This window comes from Perca flavescens, chromosome 22 (assembly GCF_004354835.1).
Source record: "Perca flavescens isolate YP-PL-M2 chromosome 22, PFLA_1.0, whole genome shotgun sequence".
NCBI classification, from domain to species: Eukaryota; Metazoa; Chordata; class Actinopteri; order Perciformes; family Percidae; genus Perca; species Perca flavescens.
In genome coordinates, this window is record NC_041352.1 from 5,720,767 (window position 1) to 5,747,977 (window position 27,211).

The window sequence follows — 27,211 nt, forward strand, 5'->3', positions numbered from 1 at the left end:
CTTATAGACAGGGGATGTGAGATCTGATTACAAGTGGTCACTTATGACACATTTGGAGTCATTCTACTGCCTGGTGAAAACCCACGTACTTAGAGCTGTCTACTTGTGATCGGATCACTTAGGACAGATGTTAAACCAGGTCCGAACAGGCCCACCCAGACCACATTTAGAGTTTGTCTGGGCCACATTATTACACATGATGACGTCAAGTCCAGAATGACAGAAGTGCTGAGCAGATGCTGCTACTAGCAGAGCGCTAAGGAGGACAACAGTCCGAAACCGCAGTCCGTTCTGCACCGCGACTTGACAGTGCGATTGGAGGGGCAAAGTAATGGACCTCCATTCCTCTTTGGAAAGCCACGTCACCAGCGTAGCTACACTGACGCCCACGCCGTTACCACAGCAACCCATGCAGATAGGTTGGTGATGTTTGGACGCACAAATCCAATCTGATCACTTGGAAATAACAGTGCAGACAGTTTGTCTTAAAGATCTGATATGTGAAACTAATTGGATGTGCCTGCAGTCTGAACGTAGCCTAAATGTGGTTTGAATCAGATTTGCACAAATCGCATTTCATGTGGTTCTTTGCTGTCCAGACTTCTAAAATTAATCTGTATATGTCCAAAAATGGATTCGGGCTGACAGTCTAGAGCTGTCCACTTGTGATCGGATCACTCAGGACAGAGGTTATAACCAGGTCAAAACCGGCCCAGATTTGTGTGTGTGTGTGTGTGTGTGTGTGTGTGTGTGTGTGTGTGTGTGTGTGTGTGTGTGTGTGTGTGTGTGTGTGTGTGTGTGTGTGTGTGTGTGTGTGTGTGTGTGTGTGTGTGTGTGTGTGTGTGTGTGTGTGTGTGTGTGTGTGTGTGTGTGAGACATAACATAAGCAGATGTATTTAATGTGGAAAGTCTGATCGCTTATGAGCAACACGTGGCAGAGTTGCTGATTCTGAGCTGTCAAAAAAATCCCACCTGAGACCAGGAGAAGAGAGCTCACTTTTCCCATTTCTCTGTTAACCTCTCACATTGAATTAAGCCATTTCTGTTGGTACTTCTCTTCGTCATGGGTTAATAGTGTTCATTGACATTCCACATTTGCTCCCCTAATCTGTTTCCATATGCTTTTCAGTTTGTATGAATATACTTGTTTCTATGGGTCATTGTTATTACTGCTCCTCCACAGCAGCCAGTCATTCCACGAACATCAGCCGTGCCAGGTACTGCTGAGTCTTAATTTAGGCAGCCCTAATCCCTCGTAAAGCTAACGGCTATTAACGAGAAGTCGCATGGCACACGCCTGAAAACACAACCCTGTCCCGCCAGCGTCACGCGCCTCGTGCTTAATAGGAATCGACGTGGTGACATTTTGGCAGCACTGCGCCGAGGCAGGAGAAAGACATTATTCAACAATGTGTTTTTCCACAGAAGAAACAGAAAAGGCAAAGGGCTGCCTATGCAGCGCCTGCATCAGAAGGATTTTTTGATTTTCTTTTCTTTTTTTCTTGTAGCGGTATTTCAGCTTCAAAATGTCATGTGGATGAAAATTCCCTTCCACCATGGTTTAATACACTGCAATTATGTGTGTAAATGAATGTTGACTTTACCACAGTTGGATACACTACAATTATACTCTTATGATTGTGTCATGTACGCTTATGTGCATGCGGCTGTAACTCTATCTACTTCTGTCTGTCTGACTTTGCACTTTGTGGTTCCTACAAGCCAATATGATGTAGAGTAGTTGAAATACAAATTGATTTTACATCCACTCTGTCTTCACAGCTACCCCAAACTAATACCCCAAAGCTCATGCTCACCAGTGGGGCGTAAAGTCAAAGAACCGTTTTCGATAAAAGGAACAATTATTTATTCAGTTCTTTTTTTTTTTTTTATCCACATGGTATATAGCACATATCTCTTCTTCTGTCTCTTCAGTCTCATCCAACTCTTACTCTGTCTTAACCACAGCACACATTTGTGCAGTTAATGAAACAGGCTTCCACATATTAATATGTCATTTGTCAGCCATGAACTGGAAGATTGTGTTATTTCTGCTGCCACTGCTGACGTTTTAGCACAAGAACACAACATGCGAAAACAAGATGGTGGACCCTTCAACATGCAGCTGTTAAAAACACACCGTTAATTGGATACAATATAAACCCTGTAGCCTTGTTCTCCTGCCACGGTGCAGACTTTTGAAGTAGTAGGCGGTCGGCTCAGATAAAAGGATGAGTCTCCTAGAGTGGATTGACATGATAGTTTGGCAATTTTTTCCTTTTTATTTTCTCTGAACCTGTTTATGGTCATCTATTTTGCAATGTGTGGCTGGTGGGTAGTTCAACTTCAAAAAATGTATTGTTCGGGACATCACTACTGAAACTTTCCAAGTTTCAAATTTCAAAAGATACCCATGCCTTAAAGCGTAACTCTCACCAAAATGCAACTTAGGGTCTTTTTGTGAATGTACCCAAGTCAAACGTTCGTTTAAAAGCATATTTAGGACTGAATCGCCACTTTTAAGATTTACCGTATTTTCATTTTTCGGTCAAATGGCCTTTTGAATGGGAGTGTTGGGGGCACTTTTATGCTAGCCTCAAACTAGCTATTTTTAAAACACTAAGAAGCCTCGACACAACATGAAACCTTGCTGGAAGTATCACCAGGGGCTCTACACCTTAACGAAAGCACTGACAACATTGTTTGTGTACCCAGAGTTTACTAAAAAAGGTTTTGAACAACTCACTGTAGCTCTTGTTTCCAGCCACTACCACCTCGGCAGTCTAAATGAGTCAATATCCAAATGCACATGAACAGACTCCATATGAGGCTCCTTTTTCAACTACAAGGTCAATATTGTTTTTCAATAACGACAAAACAAGAAATAGGCTAATCCGTGCATTTATATGGAACTAAGCTTTAGGAGCTTTGCATCTTTACTCTCCTCCCTGTTACGTTGCATTCGGAAATCGATTGTTTTTGACTGATAAAATGGCTGTGGCTGGAAACAACAACAGCTACGGTGAGTTGTTCAAAACCTTTTTTAGTAAACTCTGGGTACACAAACAATGTTCCCAACGCTTTTGCTAAGGTGTAGAGCCCCTAGTGATACTTCGAGCAAAGTTTCATGTTGTGTTGAGCCTTCTTACTGTTTTAAAAATACCTATTTTGAGGCTAGCATAAAAGTGCCCCTAGCACTCCCATTCAAAAGGCCATTTGACCCAAAAACGAAAATACGGTGAATCTTAAAAGTGGCGATTCAGTCCTAAATGTTTTTAAACGAAAGTTTGACTCGGGTACATTCACAAAAAGACCCTAGGTTGCGTTTTGGTGAGCGTTACGCTTTAAAAGTGTTTTTCTGACGGGTGTGGTGAGGGCCATGTAGCTTCTTGCAACAGCTCAATATTAGAGAAATTCATGGCGACAAAAGCAACAGCACATTGGATCTCCATTTTATAAATTACTAAAATAAGCGCAAGTACCAAAGCCTCGCAACGTTGCACCAGACATTACGGAATTGGTAACCTGAGCAGGTGGCACATGGAATGCCACATAGATCTTCTATCGTCTCACCAAGGTGTAGATAAACTCATCAGATGAGAGCAGATCAGCAGAGGCTGGTGGGTAGCTTTGGAGCAGTAACCACAGCGGGTGTGACAGGGCGTGGCTTTAGAACCATTCCACCCAAAGAATCCTGTGAATGCTTCAGAGCATGAAAAGTTTTCCGGGAGGATATTGTTGTCTTTTGGCACTTTTCTTTTGAACTGTGATCTTTCCACAGTCCAGTCTCCCCTTTGGAGGAATGGAAAAAAGCAAAGACTAAATGTAGGAGCCACATAGTGTGTGTTGTTTATGGTCTCATTTATATTGTTTGTTGATTATTGTGTTGTGTACTTGTGTTGTAGGTGGTGGGCGTTTTCATTGCGGTTTGACCGGAGGTGATGACACATTTGTTTGCTTCACCTATTCACCTGTTGGTTTTTTGGGCTTTGATAGAAAGTGGGTGGGCCTGGGTGCGAACACTTTCTATTGACCGCCGCACTAACGCACTTATTTCGACTCACAGGGTAACTTTACATTTGGTAACTGCAGTGCAAATTGTATTTTACATGTAGAGGAATAAATCATTGCAATACAATCTCGAGCGCGTCACAGTGCATCTCTGTGTTTAGTCCCTCACTAAGGGGCAGCACTTTGTTGGACCGCTTACAGCCACAACAACTGATATAAAGTTTTAAACTCAAAGCATACTTTCAAATGGTTAACAGGTCCTTAGAAATGCCAGGTCTTCCAGGGCTTTTCACTGTCATTCACCGCCTAACTCTGCTATTCCCGTCACTAACTTCATCAACACACAGCTGACAGTCACAGGCTTGTTTTTCAAAAGAGAGAAAGAAAGAATAACAGTCCTCTACACCTCTCGGTTTCAATTCGTCCACCTCTCAATCCATTCGTCACCCTGAGCTATTTTCTCTTTAAATACTCATCGGACCTCACGTTTCAAACTCTGAACAAGACTAAGCAGAAACAGACAGCGTCTCCTGACATCCATCCATACTGGTCTATGTTTTGGGAGGGGTGCGTCAGGTTGTGTGTCAGCTGGGTTTTCAGGGTGAATACTTGACTTGCAATAGTCAAAGTTCCCACTAGATGGTGGCAGAACCATTTGAAGATTAGACTACAGAGTGGTCGAGGGAGGAACATTATTTCAATTAAGCGAGTCCTATCTCTTGTCCACATGGTAAAGTGTCCCTTTACTCCCCATATGACCATCTGATATTGTGTGATCTGAGCAGACATGGCTAGAGCATTCTGACGATAGGGAATGTTTCTTTAAGTCTGTCTATTATGATACTTTGGGGCCTTTTAAAATGCCCCAGGTGTCCCCGGCTCTGCGACATGCTTCCTGGCCCTCAGAAAGCTCCTCAAATGGAAAGATAGATGCGTTCCACAGATTGGGGAATATGTGGTCATTCCCCTTTGGATACAACAAAAGGCGAATCACTAGTATTATAGTATGGCATACCTAAAGAGTATTTATGTCCCTTGTCTTTCCTTAAGTCTGTCATTCCAATCACAACGCCTTATGACAAAACCGTGCTGTAGCCCTCTCTATGAAACACTGAATGGGTCAGTTCTCTTGGCATGAGCACAGTGGCTGTTAGGTTCAGTCCCCTGTTCAAACCGGCCTGCTGGAGAGATTTTGTGGTCGCTGCTTGAGGCGTCTTTGCCCTGCTCTGCTGGTCCTCTTAACCTATTTTATTATAAGTACACAAAGAGTTGAACAGAACTGAACTCCGATGTCACCAGGTTTTTCGTTTGTACTCATGCAAACGACTGACAAATCTGGCTTCAAATTGGTTCTGGCGTGACATAGCAGTAGGGTTTTGAATCCAAGATCTCCTCTAGGTGGAAAATCGATCCTTTCTTAAGTGCCGTTTGATGAATGCACCATATTTTGTACATCTCAATCCAGAAGAAAACTATTCTTTTTCTGATATGCTCTAAATGGCTTGCTTACCTGCTCGCTCAGGCATCTTCTGGACTGTATTGTCTAGATGCTTTTTCCACAAGGCTCCACCTGGGGTCTGCTGGGCCCCGAGGTGAGTTCACATCACAGTATGTCGGACAACCGTGGTAGCGTTTTGCTACGTGGGCTGCAGTCTTGGCAGGTTTGAGCCTCGGCCTCTGCATGTGTTTGTACGCACATGTGGGGCAAAACGCCAGAAAATAGTCACTCCTGTGCAGCTGTCACCGCGGGGGCTGAGCGAGAGATTCTTTACAGAAGACACACTTGTAGTGAATTTCCGGTCCACTTTTTGGCCCGCTGAGACAGAAGTGAAGTCACAGCATTTTAAACTTCAAGTGTGTGTGTGGCCGACACCGCCTAACCATTGATTGGGGGGTCCCAATGAGCTGGAAGGGCGCAGGTGTCTTGCCTGTCTTGTCTGCGGCCAAGTTGTTCTGAGTTAGCCATGCTGTAGCACACTGTGACTCAGTGTCCACTCACAGTTTTTACAACACTTATCAACATGGGAGATACAGAATGTAGCTTATCTCACTGCTGGTGTTTATTTTGAGCATTTTCTTCCAGTGAAGTGAACAACTAACAGGACCCCAAGGTTTAGGTGTTTGAGCTTGACTGGGCCACAGCACATGGGAGCTGACATATAATGGATCATTAAGCTGCGTGCTGTGAGCTGAAGGCTCAAACCTAATTGTTTTCCATTCTCCCCTTTTCAGATAAAGCATTTGTGCTGGCAGCAGGACTTAGCTGAACTCAGGGACCAGCTGAGGTTTTCAGTGGCCTTTTGAATGAGGCTGTAATAAACGTAGGATGCATTGGGAAGAAGGTTCAACATTGGCGCTTACCCACTGCTAGTATCGGCTCTACTCGGCTCGGCTGGACTCGACTCGGCCGCGGTGCCCTGTCCTCCTTTTTCCATTGCAGATTGAGTAACGCATGAGGGCGTGGCTGGTCGTCACTGCCGTGACCTAACGCGACACACACACAGAACGTTGAAGGTGTGTTGTTGTCGCCACAGCCAGAAGACACATTTTGTTTCAAATGAAGCTGGAGGCAGCAAAAAAACCAAAACACCGCTGGCTAAACTATTTAAAAAACGGTGGGTTTGTTCACTACACCCCCATCTGTCGCTAGCAATGATGACGCAGTGATCGGTGATGATTCTTTCTGACCAGTCAGTAGTCTGCAGGTTTTCACGTCACCTTTTGGTATCGCCTCCGCTCGCTTGGAACCTCGACGGAGGTGGTACTAAAAAAAGGACCTGTTGGCATGTACCAGGGACTTTTTTTCATAATGGAAAACCAAAAGAGGCGAGTAGAGGCAAGTCGAGCAGGTACCATGTAATGAAAAACGCCATAAGATGGGCTGTGACTGAGTCAAGGCCTGGGAAGGGTGGATGGTGTGTGGGGCGAGGGTCGTCAACTGAGACCCCTAAACTGCTCATACAGCGATTTCAGTCTTCTAGCCACCCTGCAGCAACAGCAGCACATACTAGGGCAAAACCAGCACACGGTCGCTTCAAAGGAGTTAACAAACACAAAGACACGTTCATGGCTGAAGATCTGACAAGGTCTCACCTATTTTGCAAGCTACATAGACATGATCCAGCTTTTGGGTTGTTTCTAGTCTATATCAACGACCTTCAGCTTCTGGTATTGCTCCGGTGCCGCCGGAAATTCTGCTTTAGGTCCTTCTCTTGAGCTGGATGTCCGTTACCTTCCAAAATTTTCAATTTTAAACTCTGGTGGATTTATGAGGACTATGGTTAACTGCACCTCAGATCTCTGCAGGGTAAATCCAGACAGCTAGCAAGACTATCTGTCCAATCTGAGTTTTCTGTTGCACGACTAAAACAACTTTTGAACGTACACGTTCCACCAAAACAAGTTCCTTCCCGAGACTATTTTGCAGAGGCACCGGGGCTCCGTGCGGCACTTAGCACCGCCCAAGACGATTGTGATTTGTTTAAAGAAATGCCAATAAACCAGAGCACTTTTCTCTCCCATTCCAGAATGCTGTGTGGACAAGCCAGACCCTCTTCCGCAATGCTGTGGAGGAAGGTCAGGCAATGCGAGACTAGGTTGTTTCTAATATGTTTTCTTGGGTGAAGTCATGTCTTACTAAGCAACTAAGCAAGTTCAGATGCAAGTCTATGTCTGGAAGGGGGAATGAAATTGATACTGCATTTTGCTTTCAATGTCATTAATATAGTTTTTAATCAAGCTATGTGGCTATGCAGGGTGTGCATGATTAATTGTCGTTCTGACTATTTATCTAAAGCAAGTAACGTCTCAGTCCAGTCACATCAACTCTCAAGTCCTTATTTTTCTTACTTAAGTCTGACTCCAAGTCTTAAGTCAGCTCTGCTCTGCACTCTATCAGGCTGTCTTGTCCAAATGAATACATATTAGCCATTTCCCTCCTGTTGGGGTTAGGAGTATTACACCCTATACTATGTGTGTCCGCACATGTTCATCCACTGCAGGGGGAAATTTCAATGAGCCACAGGCTTTTTATTTGTGTTCTACATCCTCTTTCTTCCTGTTCCTGCTCTATCTGGCTTTCCAGTTGAGCGCCATTATTTACGAAGCGATGCTTTTCCACACCTGTTTGATCTTTCACAGGTCTGTTGCATTCGCTCGCGTACTTTCCCCTCAGCAGATAAAGTTTCCCTTGTTTCCGCTGGACACTGAATAAAGTGTGTGTGTGTGTGTGTGTGTGTGTGTGTGTGTGTGTGTGTGTGTGTGTGTGTGTGTGTGTGTGTGTGTGTGTGTGTGTGTGTGTGTGTGTGTGTGTGTGTGTGTGTGTGTGTGTGTGTGTGTGTGTGTGTGTGTGTGTGTGTGTGTGTGTGTGTGTTGGATTTATGTCTCGGAGTGTATGTGTAGGGGCTACGGGTGAGATGATGTTGGCTCATGTACAAAGCAGGATGTTCAGCAACTTAGGAAAAAAGTGTTGGGTTGTAAACACTGAGAACCAACTGTCCACACACACACACACACACACACACACACACACACACACACACACACACAGTGAGTCATTCACTGTCCATCGCTGGCTCGCCTACACACAAATGCATATATTTGCTATTATGGTGGATATGAATATCCATGGCTACAGGTAGCTATGAGATACCATAACACAGAACACTAACTGACTGACACACATGTACATGCATTCATTTTGCCTTTTGACAAGTAGGCTCTAAAATCTTGTTCTCTTGCAGGGCTCAATGGCATAAAGCCTGTCCTCCGATACAGCTGGACCCTTGGGAGAACTGCCTAGGAGATCACGACTCTGACGCCCCGCTGCTAATTTCCACAGCCTGAGGGGAACCAGGAAGCAGCCGGCAGGAGCCATGCCTGCCCTGGCTACCGGAGCTGGCCACGAGCCAGGTACAGACCAGGCCAGGAACACAATCTGAAACACAATTATTTCTGCACAACACACAAAACCAGTAAAATGCACTCCTAAAAAGTAATTTTGAAGATTTGCATATTCATGTCCATCATCAGTACACAAACGAATACAAAAATGAATGCAAGCACCAAGTGTGATCCTAGCCTAAAAATGAATATACTTTTCTTTAAGAGTCGGTGTATCCTGGTGGCATGCCATCCTTTAAATTTAATTTCAAATTAGAAATGTTTTTTTCTGAACTTGTCTTGAGGCTAAAAAAAAAACATTTTCATTTAATATTGTTCCCTGCTAGTCTGGATCAGCGGAAGTATGTTTCCAAGATAAAGCCCGACATCTGGCGTGTGACTCCACACGCAGGATGTCCACTCTTTGTGTGTTGCCGTTCTCAAAATCCCTTTGCTACGTGAAACAACCTTCAAAGCTAGCAAGCCACACACTAAAAATGGCGAGTTTTGAAGGAAATTTTGGATCGTGCAATAAGGCAGGCCGGCTTATTTGTTTTCGCCGGATGAATGTAAATTTCTTGGCATTTACAATCTAACTGGGACATTTTGGGGCATGTTGGCACCGATGTACAAATGTTGATACACTGGTAAAAGCAAATTACGTTTAACCATGTATCCAGCTAATTTTAAATAGCTCACATTACTGTATTGTGTCAACAGTTAACTTTATCTAATATTTTATGTGGCGTTTTCTTTGTGGGGTGGAAATGTTCCAAACTAAACAAGTTCCTTCCTGAGACTATTTTGCAGAGGCACCATCGCTGCATCCGAACTCGGCACCGCCCAAGGCGATTGTGATTGGTTTAAAGAAATGCAATCAATTTTTTTTCTCCTATATTTTACTCCACATAGCGCTGTGGCGATGCGAGATTAGTTCCCTGCCAAATGAAAAACACAGCATTGCAAATATTCGCACCGTGCACATTTACAGTTTAACAACCAAGAGTAAAAGTAATGTCCAAATTAGGGCTGGGCGATATGGAGAAAATCAAATATCACGATATTTTTGACCAAATACCTCTATCTATACTGCAACGATATTGTAGTATTGACTATTGGTGCTTGCACAAAATATTTACACAATGAGACTTTTGATAAATAATCATGAGTAATATGGATATAATGACTAAGTGGGTAAAGGCAAATAATAGAACAGTTACAACAGTCTGGTAAATTCAGAAAATGACATCACTTTACTGTAATGCAGCCTTTAAAACCAGGAAAAGACAACACTTATGCCATATTAAGACGATATCTACTCTCATATCACGATATTGATATAATATCGATGTATTGCCCAGCTCTAGTCCAAATATGTGTACCATACTCATTCTCTCTGGTCTGTTCTGAGGACTGAGTGTTTGTGGATGAGCGTGTGATGTCTGAATGAGAAACGCATCAAGCTTTTCAACACCGAGACAGCTGCCAGAAATCACCACATCTCCCCCCAGGAGCACTATTCTCCTCTCAGACTGGCTTAATGTCCGGCTACATCATCACACACACACACACACACACACACACACACACACACACACACACACACACACACACACACACACACACACACACACACACACACACACACATGCAGAGGACCCAACAAGCGCAGGATAGCAAAGGACAAAAGGATGACAGACATTATGTCCTGCCCTGATGGATAAAGAGTGTGTTCCTTTCTGCGTCCAGACTTTTAACAGAGTTACTGTAGCCCCCGTCATCCTGGAAATTTGTGCAGACAAAGTAGAAAGCCAGACCGTCAATTACGATTAGAGTCATTTTGGGCAATTACCGGCAAGGGCTCAAGTTTCCAAATAAAACACGTAAAGACTCCTCCAGCCCATCTCCTCTGCTTCCCCCTTGATGGTCCTGTGAAGTTGTGCGTGCAGGTGAAACACGATGAGCATTATGGATCAACATTAGGTCACTGATCTCCTGGCCTGGGGAAGTCACAAATACTTGCGGCCGGCCTGGCATTGGGACTACTCCACATTGTACCAACATTTACACAAAAATACTGATAGCATTACTCTTGGTATCATATTAATGCTGTTGAATTAAGAGATAAAACTAGTTAGCATGAGGAAAATATTCATTCGTATTCATGGTGTGCTGCAAAAGACAAACTTTTTTAGCTACATCTGTTCTTGGTCTGAACTTAGCACTTGAGACTTTAAACAGTGTAATAAAGAAAGCAACTTGCCAAAAATATAGGAAGGAATGATTGCTTCTCCATATACCTCTCCTCCTCTACTAATATTCTCTTAGTAGATTACTCTGATTCTGTGTTATTACTAAGTTATACTGTAGTTGTCTCATCCTGGTTTCAAAGGCTGCATTACAGGTATAAGGTATATATGTAATACTTCTGCATTGAAATGTCTAAAAAAGACTATGCCTATGTTATAGATTTTGTTGAGTTGTGTATTTACATTATCCCAAATGTTTCCAACAATTTTCAAACCCAGAGAAATCTAAATTTTATTTCTGACATTTCGTTTGGTCGCCTGTCAATGGCGTCATATCATATTTTGACACAACATGGGAAACAATAGATATTACGTGCGTTTGAGAGTAATTGTAAGTCATACAATGTCAAAAAATTATACTTAGTAACCCTAATACAGATTTTTTTTTTCTGCCATACAGCATAATTTTTCATTGATTATATGCCACTATGCAACACAGTATTACAGATAGACCTTATTTATTTATATATCTATATATCTATATATCTATATATCTATATCTATATATCTATATCTATATCTATATCTATATCTATATATATATATATATATATATATATATATATATATATATATATATTGGCAGCCACACTCCGGCGGAATATCCAGCGGCGCCGGATGTTCCAGTAAATGAAGCGTCGTCGATCCAGACTATTATGGAGATAATAAACTACTCGTTCCAAGTACAAATGAGCCCTATCGGCATCCTTCCGGTGCACCAGCCCAGGAATGTCGCCACAAATACCTGACCTTACAACTCCGGATATAAGTTTAATCAGTGTGAACTTGTTTGGCAAGGACGTTCATTTGTATTTAGGGTTCTTCACTCACTAGCTTTAACATATGGATGTATTGAAATGGTGTCAAGCCATAGGTGCATCGTCAAAGCACAAATAATTTATTAAATGACTAGAGGTAATAATCTAGAGGACGTCCACATCAGCTGTAGCAGCACGCTCTACGCACTGGAGATTTGGCATGTAGTTCGCAACACCTCTGCAGACGAGCATAAATCCACAGAGACTAACAATACCTCCTCCACATGTGGTGGCTGCCAATAATTACAGATACATTACTGTATCTCGCCAGTACCTTAGCTTCTTTTCTCTAGAAATCCTGCAGACCCCAAAACACCACCCTCTCCACACACTCACACACACACACACACACACACACACACACACACACACACACACACACACACACACACACACACACACACACACACACACACACACACACACACACATACACACAAGATGAAGTACTGTCCTGGTGCTTTTAACATAATGGAGAAATTATTATCATTAATTAAAAAAAAAATTTAGTAGCAGCTCTCCTATTTCATTAACAGATTTGGGGTGTGTGTGTTTTATTAAAATGCTCATTATTGGAGTGTTTGGAGAGCAAACACATGGGCAGAAAAAGGAGGGCACATGTAAGATCATACCATCTCTTTCTGGCCCAAACTAACAACTGGCCTCTATGTGAATTAGTTTCTAATAAATGAAACCAAAAAGTGAGAAAATAAACTTGAAAAACAATAAAATCTTGGAAAACTGGCCTTAAAATGTGACCGTGAGGAGTGCTGGAGAGAGTGTCCTGGTGATTGGGTTACTCTGGACTCATTTCACTGTGTCTTTTAGGTTTTTCATAAATTCTTTGAAAGCAGATGAATGACTTGTCTTTAGTTGATGATACTGGCAATGCTCTTGGTGTATGAAACATTTTGTTTGAATTTATCCGACCCCTACTCTCCAGCCTTCAAAATCCAGAAAGCCCTGCGCCCCATGCTTTATGTGACATTTTGTCGACGTCTATTTTTGGGATCTAATACACAAACACACATTAAGTCACATTCTAACAAGGCAGCCAAGGAGAGACTAACTTGCTTTTATATTGTGCAAACACAGGGATGTTAATAGGGAGCGTGTCCACAGAGATAATAAGTCTAAAGGCCCTGGCTCACTAGACCATCAGCCAATAACTGAGAGCAATACCTGTTTAGCTTAAGACAATCATTGCACGAGAAGAAAAAGTGCGGAAAGCAAACCACTAAAGTCAAGAGGGCACACACAGAAGGCTCTTCTGATTTTTCATCTTCATCTCAAAATTGACACAGAGGTTCGAACTATTTTTGCACATTATGACAAACGTACAATGAGATACATAACTAATTGTATAGGTATGTTTATTTCAACATAAATCTGTCTTTTAAAAGATAATAATAATACTGTCCTATATCATATACTTAATTTAAAGACTGTAGACCACACTCCCTCTCTCAGAAGGGAGCCCCCTAGCAAGCTACCTACCTAACTAGCCAGCTGGCCGGCTGCTAAATCAGTCAAATTTAATAACTTAATGTAGTTTCATTCACACAGTCCTGTCACAGCGTAGGTAAGCACATTGCTATCGCCAGATCAGTGGCATCTTTGTTCGGCTCATTTTCTGTATCCAGTGTTGCATGAAAGCAGGGTGGAATTAGCAAGCCAGCTCACTAGCCAGCCATCTGCTATTAGCTGGTTACAGCAGACTGGTTTGTCCCTCTGCTTCACTCCCTGTTGCATGGACAAGCTAGCTAGCTAGCTACCCTGCTTAGCTTGTCCATCTCCCAATGTCTGCTCTCTACCCGGCAGGGAGTGAGGTGAGGGACCATAAACCCTGTACTTACAGGTCTTGACGGTAACTTTTATCCCAAGGAGCATGTGTGCTCCCAAGTTGAAAAATGTAGGAGCGCATAAAGAGGATGGATGGATGAATGGATGGTTGAATGGATGGTTTGATGGATGGATGGATGTCAAACTTGGAAATGTCTGTGCTATAACAGCAAGGTAAAAGGCACACCATCCATACAAAGCCCTCCAAAGGCTAACTGGCCCCTCTCGGACACACTCTGTCTAGCAAACCTATCTGGTACATTGGAAGGAAGAAAAAAGCCAATGTACATTAGAATGTTATCTGGAGACAGAGAGAGGTCACACGCAATCGCACAAGATTAGCTCCTTTGCATCAAGGTCCTGCATCAGCCTGTTGGGGTTCTAATTCGCAGGAATGACCGGCCCGCTCTACGTTATCCCGTATATAACACTGCTTCTCAACCCGCTGAGAACGCCTGCATCCCCTTAACTTTACCACTTATGAGCAAGGCTCTCCAGGGGAATCCAGGTCGCCTCGGTGAGTGAGCTAACCATGGAGCTAACTCCTGCTCTGTTTGCACTGTTGCCTTCAGCGACATTAGCTCTCCCCGTTTCCTTCACCCTCTCTTCCTTTGTGATCCATTGATCTGTATGAGCTTCGTATGAGCACCAATATTGTTTTAAAAACAATTTTATTGATTTAAAAATGGCCTTCTAGAGTCTATGATCAGAACTCCATCCATGATAACGGTCTGTTTATACAGATTTTTTACACAGAAATACTTGATTCTGATTGGTCATTGCATTCTGCGGTCTGTTAAATCTGTATATGTTCATGTGGAGAGCGAGCGTGTATCTTCAGTGTGTTTACACTTTATGAAAGTACTTTTTTTTTTCGCCTAAAGATGCCTTTTTAAGCGTTCCGTTGTACTAACAGACACTCTAAGGCAGGGCATCTCAAGGACCGGAACAAGGTCTGCATCCGGACCAAATGCCAAGTCAATCAGGAACCCAGCCCACGTGATATGAATACGAAACGTTATGAAGTGTAACGTTTTCTATTTTGAAATAAATGTTTTTATTGATCAATTAATTGTCAATGACATTGAATATACAGTAATGGTGTAATGGACCTTAGTTGATCCATGATTCTTATGGATCCCCGCACGGTTCAGCACGCATGTGAACCGCGGATTGATTGCAAAGTTTAACCAGGGTTCCTGCGGGGTCTTAAAAGTATTTAAAAAAACGTCTTAAATTGAATTTTCTTTTCTTTAGATTTTTGTTTTTTGTCTTTATTGTTTTTTGTGGCTGTGTTTTGGAGTATGTCTTGTATGTCTTGTATGTTTAGCTTTTGTGTGTTAAATTGTGAATAAAAAAAAATTGAATTTTCTAAAATTAAGGCCTTTTAAAAGTATTGAATTTTGTTTACAAAGTATTGAATTTTGTTTACAAAGTATTACATTTTGTTTACAAAGGTCTTAAATTATTTCTTGTCCTTTTGTAGGGTTAAATAAATACTGTAACGTTATAAATAAATATACTTTAGCTCGTCGCCTCAAGATGAGCATGGGTCTGAAGTAGGGATAGACCAATTTTACGTCCTGGACGATTATCGGCAGTTTGCAGATTATCTGTATCGGCGTTTTATTTGCCCGATAACCGATAAAGTTAATTCATTAAAAAGTGGTCTACTTTGGCTTGGCTACAGCTCGGTGTCTGACCCTTTTCTTTGGTTTCGCTCACCACTGAGTGTGTCCTAATGAAGGTCTGGCCAGAGATGTGGACGAGTTGGGGACGAGGCTATGGGCAATGGTGCTGAGGTTACCACTTCAAGCTGATTGGTGGAGAAGTAGCGAGACTATGGCGCCTCTGCAGCTTGTTTAAGTCACAGTTAGTCAGGGCAATGCTGATAAAGCGGTTGCAACTGTGGTTACACTTTTCAAAACACCGCACAGACAATGCTTGCTGCAATCTAATGTAATTGCGAGCCGAATATGTATAATATACTGTATATGAGCTACCCAGGCGCCCAAAGACAACAAATTCATACAAAAATTTAGTGAAGTTCATGGGAGCTTCTAAACGGCATATCTGCAAATGCGGGTGGTACGCTCGCACTGTCGAGCCCTGTGTAACCAGCTAAGTAGCAGACGGCTGAATATTTTCACGACGACACGGCCGTCTGGAATGAAGCAACTAAAGACCAGCTGATTAGCTTGATTCAGGTGGGCAAACAGTTTGTATATTTGCAGTCCTCAGTCTTTCAATTTCCCTTTTTGAATGGCAAATAACGACTACAGTTGCCTGCTGGAACGTAGAATGATTGACTCTCACACAGGTGCAGAACGTGCATGCTAGGTGGCCGTCGACTGTAGTCCTTGCAGTGTGTTCAAATGCCATTTTTTGCAAGACACAGGCGGCGTGAGGCGACGCAACTGTCGGACTTGGTCAACACTAGTTCTTTGACGTTGGGTTGGTCTTAAAAAAGCTATGCAGCTGCTCTCCAGGTCTTTTCTCTCTTCCAGACAGCTGGTGTTAAGTCATTTCTCCTCCTGTTCAGCCGTGATTGAGTTTTGTTGTGGGCTCAGTCTGGGACAGATAACTGTTACGCCTCCGCTCAGTTTGGCTCGGCTCATCTCCGTTTATTTCAGCTCCCACTCTGGGATCTTCAGACAGACAAATCCAGCCCACTCCTCGCTGTCTGCTACACGCCATCATTTATCTCCCTACTGAGCTCCAAGGTTAAGTTTCGAAAAGTTTGTATTTGGTTTACACTGTGATGTTCGTGTTTTGCTGAATTTATATTGTGGCCTACTGTAACGTGAATGGTGTGGGTGGAGAGAGCTAGCAGTTAGCTGGTTAACTCAAAGAGTCGACAGACAACTGATCGGAGATTCTACATTTTATTCTACAACATCGACCATACAATGCCAGGTCTCCACGGCCAGTGACGGACTGGCCATCTGGAATTTGGGCAAATGCCAGAAGGGCCGCCCCCCTATGGGCCACTACTGATAATGTCTTTGGTTCATTTTGATAAGTTGTTTTATGCATGCAGCCACAGATATTGATTGTACTGCAGCGAGGTGCGTGGAAAGATTAACTCGGAAGGCAGAGTTCCTAATTTCCAAGCTACGTTATTGACAAAAATAGGGCCGGTGTTTTGCAAAGGCCAGTGCCGTTTTTTGTTCCCAGTCCGTCACTGTCCCTGGCGCTATATTTACCTATCGTACTGTAAGCAGTAAAACAAAGCAGAACCTGCACCAACTTGTTACTGAAGTCTCTCTTGATGTGGGTCGGTTCGAGGAGACAAGACTGCAGCGGCACCTCTTCACTCTAGTACATCACCATAGTGACAATGGAGGGCACCACCTTTGTGGTGCTACTGAGCATTGCAGTTATAATTTTGTCTGTTACACTACCAAAAACTTCTACCTACCCCTACGGCATCATAGGACGTACAATCAACCTCAGTGACAAACTGCCGCCTCTATGCTGAAGAGACTCATTAACATGTACAGTGACACAACACCACTAATCTAGAAAATGGGAATGTTGAATTTCAAAATGACAACATTGGCAAAGTTTGTCATTGTTGCGTGCTATTGAAATGAATGACAATTAAATTGACTGTCTACTGCAAACAGTTCCGCATGTCTAAAAATGTCTCCATATGCAATGATGCGTGGGACTTCAGTAATAACTTGCCCCATGACTTGATGAGGGTTGTACAGTAATAGCAGCTCGCTGTCTGCAGATGAGGGGGCTTTGTCAGTTGAAACCCTCAGACATACAACATCTGGTTTATGCCATTCAGAGTTCAGTGAGCCTCCTGGAGTGAGAGTGGGTGTTTGCTCCTTGTAGCCCCATTTCCTCCCTGCTTCTGCAGTTATGTGATTGCAGTTTTGTGGTAGAATAGTTCATTTGTGGGGGAGAGGTAGAACGGGGTGATATCGGCGATTTAGAGCCGGAGACATCGCAAGGAAATTCTAGACATAAATCTCTTGTTTAGTAGTGGGCGATAAGTTGCTATCTCTAGTTTCACATATGTTTGTATTTCAGATACGTCTAATACAAGGTTTGCTTGCTCACTTTTTCAAAAAGTCAGTGTTCAAAAAGTTCAAACTAAAATGTATGACTTTTTTTATATTCAAACTTTTATATTGTGGATCCAGTTCTGTCTTAAAAAGCTTCTACTGAAACAATGCCATTGGGCTGCATATTCTTGCATATGACCCTTTCTATCCTATCGGTGATAGCCTTTTTTACGAGCTTTTAGGAGGCCAAAAGGTAGGTACACTAGTACTATGTAGTGTACACTGCTTCTCAGATGCTTTAGTATCGCATCAGCAAAGCTTTGCTCACTACTGTCCTCCATTTTTATTTATTAGCTTAGTTTACTGATAGGTCAGTAGGACATGCAATAGCTCAAGCTTATTGTGAATTTTAAAGGCGCCCTCTGCTAGATCACAAGAAAAACTACTTCAATTGGCTGTTGCGCTCATAGCATTGCATTACTATTTACATTTGAATATATTTTTTTTTTCTCCCAAAAGTTGGAATTTCAAAGGAAAATTTGTCTGCATTAGGGGTGTGAATCTTCACTGGTCTCGTGTTTATATTACGATTATCCTGTCAACGATCCGATCCGATATTCAGATGCATCACGATGCGTCACCTCTTCAATATTATTATTTATTGCTACACAAGGTTTTCTTCAACAAATTCAAGCAGTCCTATATATGAACTCCCTATTTTATTGTATCTGCTCTTAAAAAAAAAAAAAAAAAACGGAAACCGGAAAATTAACAAGTAACATCAGTAGGCAACAATTGATTATGGTCTGTCACTGTATCGACGCAGAATCCTCCATGTCCACATCGCGATGCATCGATGTAATGATTAATTTCAACACCCCTAGTCTGCATAGAAATTCATATTAATCTAATTCCAGTAGAGCGCAACTGACAAATTGGCTGTACAGATATTACGGCTGATGTTAACTTATCGCAGATTAATCAGTAGCAGCATATATGTCAGCGGATAAATAACAAGAATATAGTACAGTATAGAAACAAGATGTATAAGGTAATTTACAAACCGGTGACGTCATTGCATTTTCTAAGAAAGCTGACATTCAGTTTATTGAACTAAACACTCAAGAACATACATGAAATCTTGGTTATTTATTGAGTGACAAAAAAACTGTGGCCATCACTGCTCTTATTGGTGTGATTAATTAAATTGTTGTGGTTGGAAATTGGTTGGTTTTGACTGACTGGCTTGCCCAATTCTGCTACAGAGTCTACCGTTTGCTGACAAGCCCCCCATGTGCCATTACAGTCTCTGCATGGTGCCCCTTAAACCATACACCTGAGACCAGCCTAAATCCTTGTGCACACACTCTCAAACAGGCACTTCAAAAGACCCCGATGCCCTTTTATTAACCTTATTAAAGTTAACAGTGTTATTCCAAGCTGTACCTGCGTGTACTATCAAGGTTTACGGCCCCCGCACAGCATTTAAAGATAAGGGTGGTTCAGCCGATGCACAGCTGCGGAGGAGGTGGGCGACACTCGCATTAAAGACTACACATGGAAATCTTGTGATGGGACAATGCTTTTACCAGATAGGCTAATAACTTACTGGCTGCATGTGTGCATGTTTGTGCTGGGAGCGATTGATGAGCGATTCCGCCATCTTATGCTCTCCAATCGTTCCCTGTTGGAAAAAGCTGATGGCTCTATAATGATTGTGAGCAATGAGAAGCAGATATGTCTATGGTGAGGCACTTCGCAACTTTCTTGCATTCTTGCTTCCACATACACACATACACATGCTCCTGTGTATGACAAATGCATACATACAAACACAAATCTCTGAATCATATGAGCGTTGTGATAAGAATATGGCCATATGGTGGGTTTTTTTGTCAAGGGTTTACCTTGACAAAAAAAAAAAAACATATGGCATATAGTACATTTTTTCGTCCTGATGTCAAGAATCCAGAGCATCTGGGCTTGGCCGTCATCAACATCAGACTTAGGGAGGACTTTGGCGGGGGGGGGGGGGGTTCCTCTGGGAGCGTCCAGCCATTTGTCGTGGTCCTCAGCCAGTAGCCAGCTCTGTGCTGCAGTGAAACGGTACCGAAACACAAGGATTTGTTGCCACTGGAAGAGCTCCCTGTTTCCAGTTACATCAGAACAAAAATTTCCACATCATTCTAGAAAAAAAAAAAAAAAAACAACAGTCAAAGCAAGCAGATGTAAAAGAAAGAAATCAAGTGAGTGCGACTGAGAGTGAGGAATGATGACTTTTATTTGTTTGAATACGAAAAATTCTTTCTCTTTTTGTTGAGGTAGGATGACATCCTCCACTGTTCCCATCCAAAGCACACAGGCTACTAAATCGGTCATTGGCAGGCAGGACATGCTCACTTGCATTAAGAAAGAACCTGAAAACAGCTTCACAGACCATGTGCTCTATTAGACAACCAGGCAACGGGATGTTGAGTAATAGCTTGCAACTTTGAGAGTGACACGGCGAAAGATTTAGTGTAAATTTAAAGCAGAAAATTTTCACAAGTGCCGCTATTAATGTATGATCAAAATTAAGCTTTTCAAGTGGTATTGATACTTGAAACAAGTAGCTGGCCACGGCTTCGGACAGAACATGAATGTCAGTCTGCTGCTGTTTCATTGCCACGATAAGCAGAGGTGGCAGGTCATTCGGACGTGGCTAGCTTGTTGTGGTTTCTGTGTTTTGTCTACCATGTTAGGACAAATCTAAGCTTAGCCAAACAGCGGCCTTTCATCTCCATCTTGGGAAAGAGAAGTTCTGGATGGCCACTACCAAACTTAGCCTTCCCACAGAAATCGGAGGCAGACATCTCAGCATCCAACAAACACTAGCCTGGCACTCCGCTGTATTCTCCATCTTCCACATCTCATATATCTGTCTTTATGGTACTGTCTCTGTCATCATCTTTTTGTCTGCCCAGATATTCTGAACCTTTCGTCTTTCCTCTAAATTTAATTTCTCTCCCTATCTCCTGTATCTTTCCTTACATTATATATCATTTGTGAAGTTTAGCTACACAGATCTGGACTAGATACCAAGTTCCCTATAAATTACTTCACTCCAGTGGTGCAGGTGCTTCTACTTAAGCCTCAACTTGTCTGCAGTGTGATTGTTAAAACCATTGTAGCTGAAAACACTGCTGGCTCTTCAGGGTGCTGACGGATCCTGCAGACTATATGCATTCAATTATGTTGATTAGACTTGTACTTTTGTCCTGAGCTCTGTTTTCAATGTGCTGACAGCCCTTTGAAGTGTAAAGGTGTGACGAAGCATGGAGCAGAGGACGGGCGAGGCACTTGCTACGTGATATTCGATGGCATGTTGAAAATAAGATGAAATAAAGTAAATCCTTTTTGAAAAGCTTGGCCTGTCCTGGCTCTGAAATGCAACTTTGATAAGGTCCTGCAACCTAGATTCTTTTTGCTTCCCCTGAATGAAGCATGATCTCAGCAAGGGCCACAGATTCTTTATAGGCCCTGAAATGACACACATCCAGAGTTCAGCCTGCGGTAGTGAAACAGTCGATATATGATCGGAGTGATGGTTGATTGCACCTGGACCGGCCCACTGTACTTGCTGAAGTCATTTTCCATGCCGTGGAGCCCTAACTAACATCTTGCAAAAGCCACTCGCTCTTTTTTTCCCCCTCCCAAACGATTGGAGTTATTCAGAGACCGTGACACTGAAATATCATTGAAGATGGTATTGGACGGCTCAGTCCCCTGACCTTTTTTTAATGTGGAGAATTGGTTTGGTCTTAGTAACTGGTAATGGGAGGCTTGTGGACTTGAACGGAGCACGGAATCCAGCAGTTGAGTTCATGGGCCAGTGTTATATATTACTTCTCTACATGATCTATGATCTACCACTGTTATTTCCCAAGTAGAACGCTGCTGGGCTTTTGTAAGTTATGTTTAAAGATCACAGCGTCTGCTCAACTAATGCATCTTTTAATACTATATCATTTCTGGTAGGTGGTGCTGCAACAGTCAAATGGTCACTTAATCCAGGCAACAAATGCCCTACTATCCATACTTAAGTAGAAAGAATGGTTTTAAAGGGGTCAGGCGCTGGTAGTCTTCAGGACAGAACAGAATCTGTATGGCGGCAGTGGGCTGATGACATATCAGTCCGGTGTTGGCTGTGAACAAGGCCCTGAACACTTTCCCTTTAGTTTGGCACCTGATTCAGGTTAAATCCATCTTCCCACCCACTGTCTGTCTTGGGTTTCTCCCTTTGGACGAAAACGTCTTTGACATTAGTGCAATTTCTTGCTGTTGCATAAAGCCATCACTCCTCGCTCTTTTCATTGTGTTTCTTTGTCTTTAGTGTCATCATTCTTCCTCTGACTACACACATGCTTTAATCAGATGTTATTTATGTCAGTGTGTATCTCACATGTTGTGTACCTTCGCTGATTCTTGCTTCAATTCATTTTCTTTTGCTCTCGGTCTTTCTTTGCTATGCTTGAGGCAGCCTTTCCTTCTCTCTCAGATAGATAATAAGGAGGTAAATCAAGACTTAAGTGGACTAGGCTACACCGTCTGCAGCTGCTTCTTTTTTTTTGTACAAATTGCCCTTGCATCATCATATTATACTAAGTCAATCACCTCACCTGGCAGTGTTCAGAAGCTATGCCCACACCTCTGTTCCTTGCCGCTAAATGGTCCACGAACAAAGCAATTTTCTGTGTCTGTATAACCGCAGGACAGTCTACTGTCTGTGCTTAGTTTACATGTCTGTAACCGTAGGACAGTTGAGTTATCTATCTCAGTTAAACCGGTGAAGGGGTTGGTAGGCATCTGTTTTTCATCAGATAATTATAAGATATATCCGATAGAATCTTATGTGAAATCAGTTTGACCAAAATGACAAAATGATTGGTTTTGTCGAGGCTAGGTTAACTGAAATGTTAAATATAAAATGATATCATATTTGACAGGAATAAGCCTACATTAAAAAGCTGACAAATACAGGGAGAAGACAGTTTTACTAAAAGTAATTAATAAAAGTAGACTAAAATGCAATGACTTGTCATCGACTAAAACTGTACTAAAACGTTTTGGGTTGTCGATGTTTGTGTTGGCAGTGGTAGAAGAAAGTACTTAAAACATTTTTTTTTTTTATTAAATGTTTACTTCAAGTGAAGAGTGAAAGAGAGGCATTATCAGCACAATGTCCTTAAAGGTCCCATGGCATGAAAATTTCACTTTATGAGATTTTTTAAAATTAATATGTGTTCCCCCAGCTTGCCTATGGTCCCCCAGTGGTAGAAATGGTGATAGGTGTAAACCGAGCCCTGGGTATCCTGCTCTGCCTTTGAGAAAATGAAAGCTCAGATGGGCCGATCTGGAATCTTCTCCTTATGAGGTCATAAGGAGCAAGGTTACCTCCCCTTTCTCTGCTTTGCCCGCCCAGAGAATTTGGCCCACCCATGAGAGAGAGACATCATGGCTTTCAAACGAGCAAAGTGACAGTTGGTCAAGGTCTCACCCCCACCCTCCACCTTGCCCCCCTCTCTCTTCCTCAATAGCTACAGACACATAAATGGCACATCCTAAGGAAAGCTCATTGTGGGTATGGCACTAGTGGCTGTAATTCTGCACCAAGGCTGAATTTTGTGAAAGAGACTTCAGATACAGTATTAGGGGACCACTAAGGTCTATATAAAAGAGACTTCAGATACAGTATTAGGGGACCACTAAGGTCTATATAAAAGAGACTTCAGATACAGTATTAGGGGACCACTAAGGTCTATATAAAAGAGACTTCAGATACAGTATTAGGGGACCACTAAGGTCTATATAAAAGAGACTTCAGATACAGTATTAGGGGACCACTAAGGTCTATATAAAAGAGACTTCAGATACAGTATTAGGGGACCACTAAGGTCTATATAAAAGAGACTTCAGATACAGTATTAGGGGACCACTAAGGTCTATATAAAAGAGACTTCAGATACAGTATTAGGGGACCACTAAGGTCTATATAAAAGAGACTTCAGATACAGTATTAGGGACCACTAAGGTCTATATAAAAGAGACTTCAGATACAGTATTAGGGGACCACTAAGGTCTATATAAAAGAGACTTCAGATACAGTATTAGGGGACCACTAAGGTCTATATAAAAGAGACTTCAGATACAGTATTAGGGGATCACTAAGGTCTATATAAAAGAGACTTCAGATACAGTATTAGGGGACCACTAAGGTCTATATAAAAGAGACTTCAGATACAGTATTAGGGGACCACTAAGGTCTATATAAAAGAGACTTCAGATACAGTATTAGGGGACCACTAAGGACTATATAAAAGCATCCAAAGAGCACCATGTAATGGGACCTTTAAAGTGACTTTGTCTTTTCAAGGTGGAACTTTCAACTCTAATATACAGTAATGCTGGATAATAATACATCATATTTTATTTGTGATATTTTATAAGTATTATTGAGTAAAATCTGAATCTCCAATGTAACCAGTAACATTTGACTGTCAGGTAAATGTAGTAATACAATGTTTTCCTCTGAAGCAGAAGTACACAGTAAGCCAGTAGTATACAGTTGAGTTGCTTTGGGGGCCTTCTGTAAGTTATTTCGGGGTACAGTGGTTCTGGGGAAAGAGAAATACAGCAGTACCACAGGCCAAGCGATTTGAACGGGCACTGCACTGGTGTTCACAATTCGATGTTTGATATACTGACCTGCTAAGAAAGCTCCCTTGTGTTGTCACAATTCCCCCAGCAGTCTGGTGAGCCTCACGAACATTGTGCCTCTCTATATGTTCCTGAAAGATATATGCGCGAGGTCAATAACTCATTCGGCACCTGGGAGAAAGTGCAGGGGGGAGGAAATTGAGTCAAAACCAAATGTTCATTTCCTGTATTCGAACAAGTTAATTTTCACCAGACAGACAGTTTGTCTTTCTGTATGTAGTTCAGTCACTAGATGGAAGTGGGGTCCCGCAGTATATGTGCTGTACATTCCAACATGTAAAGTTATGGAAAGACTGATAAATGTGTCTCCTAGCAGCCCATGTGGCCAAGTGTGGCGTGTAAGTAAACAGTGTCAAAGTTACAATATCATGGCAAGGGTCATATTTTTCCACCCAGGCAAACTCTGTGTAGTTAGATCAATCCCTGTCGTTTCCTCAACTTGTACTGCCCTAGAAAAAAAAAACTGAGGTTGTTGACCTGTGTCACTAGCAATGTGATGTGTATCGTGTTTAATGTATTTCATTGTCTGGGATTGTGTTGTGTGTGTTTTACATAAAAAGAGGTTCTGAAAGGGTCTTTTTCTTAACCGCTGTGGGCGTGAGAGGGGAAGTGCTGTTTGGCAGTTAAAGTGGTCACTTCCTCCGTACGGGAAGCTTCAGAGGCCCCGGCCTCTCTGATTTCTCCAAAGACTGTTTCGGGCCATCCTGCGCAACATCATGCTGGTCTTCAGGACCTCTGGGCGGGATTGGTCTCAAACCAGCCACAACAGAAACTAGTGGTCCACTACAACACACTGCCAGGTCTGCTACACATAGCCGCCGCACGAGAGGGTCCAGAATAGTCCGGCCAAAACTAATCAAATGAAGCCAGACCAGCCCTGCAAGAAACAAGTTGGTCCACCCTTTAGTGGTAAAGGGTTGGCACTATCTTGTTCCCTCTCTTGCCCCCCCCCCAACCACCCACGTCATTTTGTCTCTCAATGTCTGTGCTGGACAAAGTCTATGATGTTACAGACCTATACATCTGGCCCTGGATTAAGTTCTCTCTCTCTCTCTCCACTTTTTATAGTGTCCACACACAGTGATTTTTACCACCACTGTGGTTGTTCTTTGGCTCATTTCCTTTTTCTCTCCATTCGTCTCCATTTCTCCTCGCTTGTCCACCCATACATTCTTATATTTAATTTCAGCTTTGCAGAGTCCTTGTTTAGCTCTTGGCTCCTCTACGTCTGTTTCTGTTGTTGTTTGAAACTAGGTTTTCTCTGGTTCACAGGGTTCAGCCTGACATAGTGACCCCAGAAGGCGAGCAGAGTGGTAGCTTGCCTTTTCTCTCTCTCTCTCTCTCTCTCTCTCTCTCTCTCTCTCTCTCTCCCCCCCATTATGTCCCATAATGTGCTATAGGCATACACCATACATCCTTTAGGTTTTCCCAGCATGAAGAGGGGAGGAATTGTTGTCAGAAAGAATAAAGAATTGAAAAGAAAGAATTGAATCACTGAGAGTGTAGACAGGAGGGAAGACTTCGCACCTGGGGAGAATAATGCTTAGGGACTCTCACTCTCTCCTTCCCTCCCTCGCTCCCTTCATCCCCTCCTACCGGTATCTCAGCGCTGCCAATTGTAATGACATTACCATATCTCCCCCCCACACACACACACACACACACTCTCGCCGCCCTTCCTACACCCCTCACCTCATCCCATGTCTCTTTAAATCTTATTTTAATATATTATGTGAGATTTCCAAGTTGTAAATGACTGAGGAAGCCAGGCTTGCGTTAGCTAAAAAGCTAGAAGGGTTCTGGTAATGAGGACCACAGAACCAAGCGTCGGATGATCACATACCAGGGACAATATCGCACACCAAGCGTGAGTAAAACCACGCGGTCTCTATAGTGACTGGTGCACATGTGTTGTGTTTAAAACCTCTATCTTGTTCAATGGCTTTTTCTCTCCTTGTTTCCTTACCAGAGCTGTTGTAGCAGTGAGCTATGAGGCGCTAACACTACACAGAATCCATGGTGTGAGCTGAAGAACAGGGCAGGATATCATCTTGATATATCCTGTGCATCTGCTCAAAGATCTCTAAAACCCCAAAATAACCTCCAAATGGAAAGCAGAGGGTTTAGAGTGGCAGATGACACTCCATCTATCTGACTGCCCAGCAGCAGCAGCAGCAGCACCACATGACATGAGCTAAGTTAGTCAAGACACTCTCAGAGAGGTAGCCAAGCTGCTCAAGTTTGTTTTGACATTACGATGGCTCCGCCATGAATGTGTTTAGAGTTTCTGATAAGTAGTAGTTCAAAGGGTTTCAACCGCTGTGCTGTTGTGTTTGAAGAGTTGAAGTCTAGAGGGCTTTTCTGGTGCATTTATAAAGGGGTTACATCTACACTACTACATCTTTTTCTGTGTTTATGCCTCTCGTCCACACTACTCCAGCGTTTCCGAGCCCCTAAAATAGAGACGCTGCTGTTCCCCCTTTTGGTTTGAAAACTCCTGGCTTGCTTTGTAGTCTGGACGGGCACAAACTGAGACCTTTGGAAACGACGATGCCCGTCAGTCTGGCTAGGTAGG

General features: G+C 42.6%; 1 protein-coding gene across 2 annotated transcripts in view; it reads left to right on the forward strand.

Moving 5' to 3' along the window:
- Positions 1 to 27,211, forward strand: part of mpp7a (MAGUK p55 scaffold protein 7a) — a 161,235-nt gene that overhangs the window by 30,659 nt on the left and 103,365 nt on the right. For both annotated transcript variants that reach the window (XM_028569896.1, XM_028569897.1), the window contains exon 2: positions 8,754 to 8,922. In XM_028569896.1, the coding sequence (XP_028425697.1) occupies positions 8,886 to 8,922 (37 nt within the window). In that variant the 5' untranslated portion in view covers positions 8,754 to 8,885. The remainder of the gene's footprint in view (positions 1 to 8,753; positions 8,923 to 27,211) is intronic.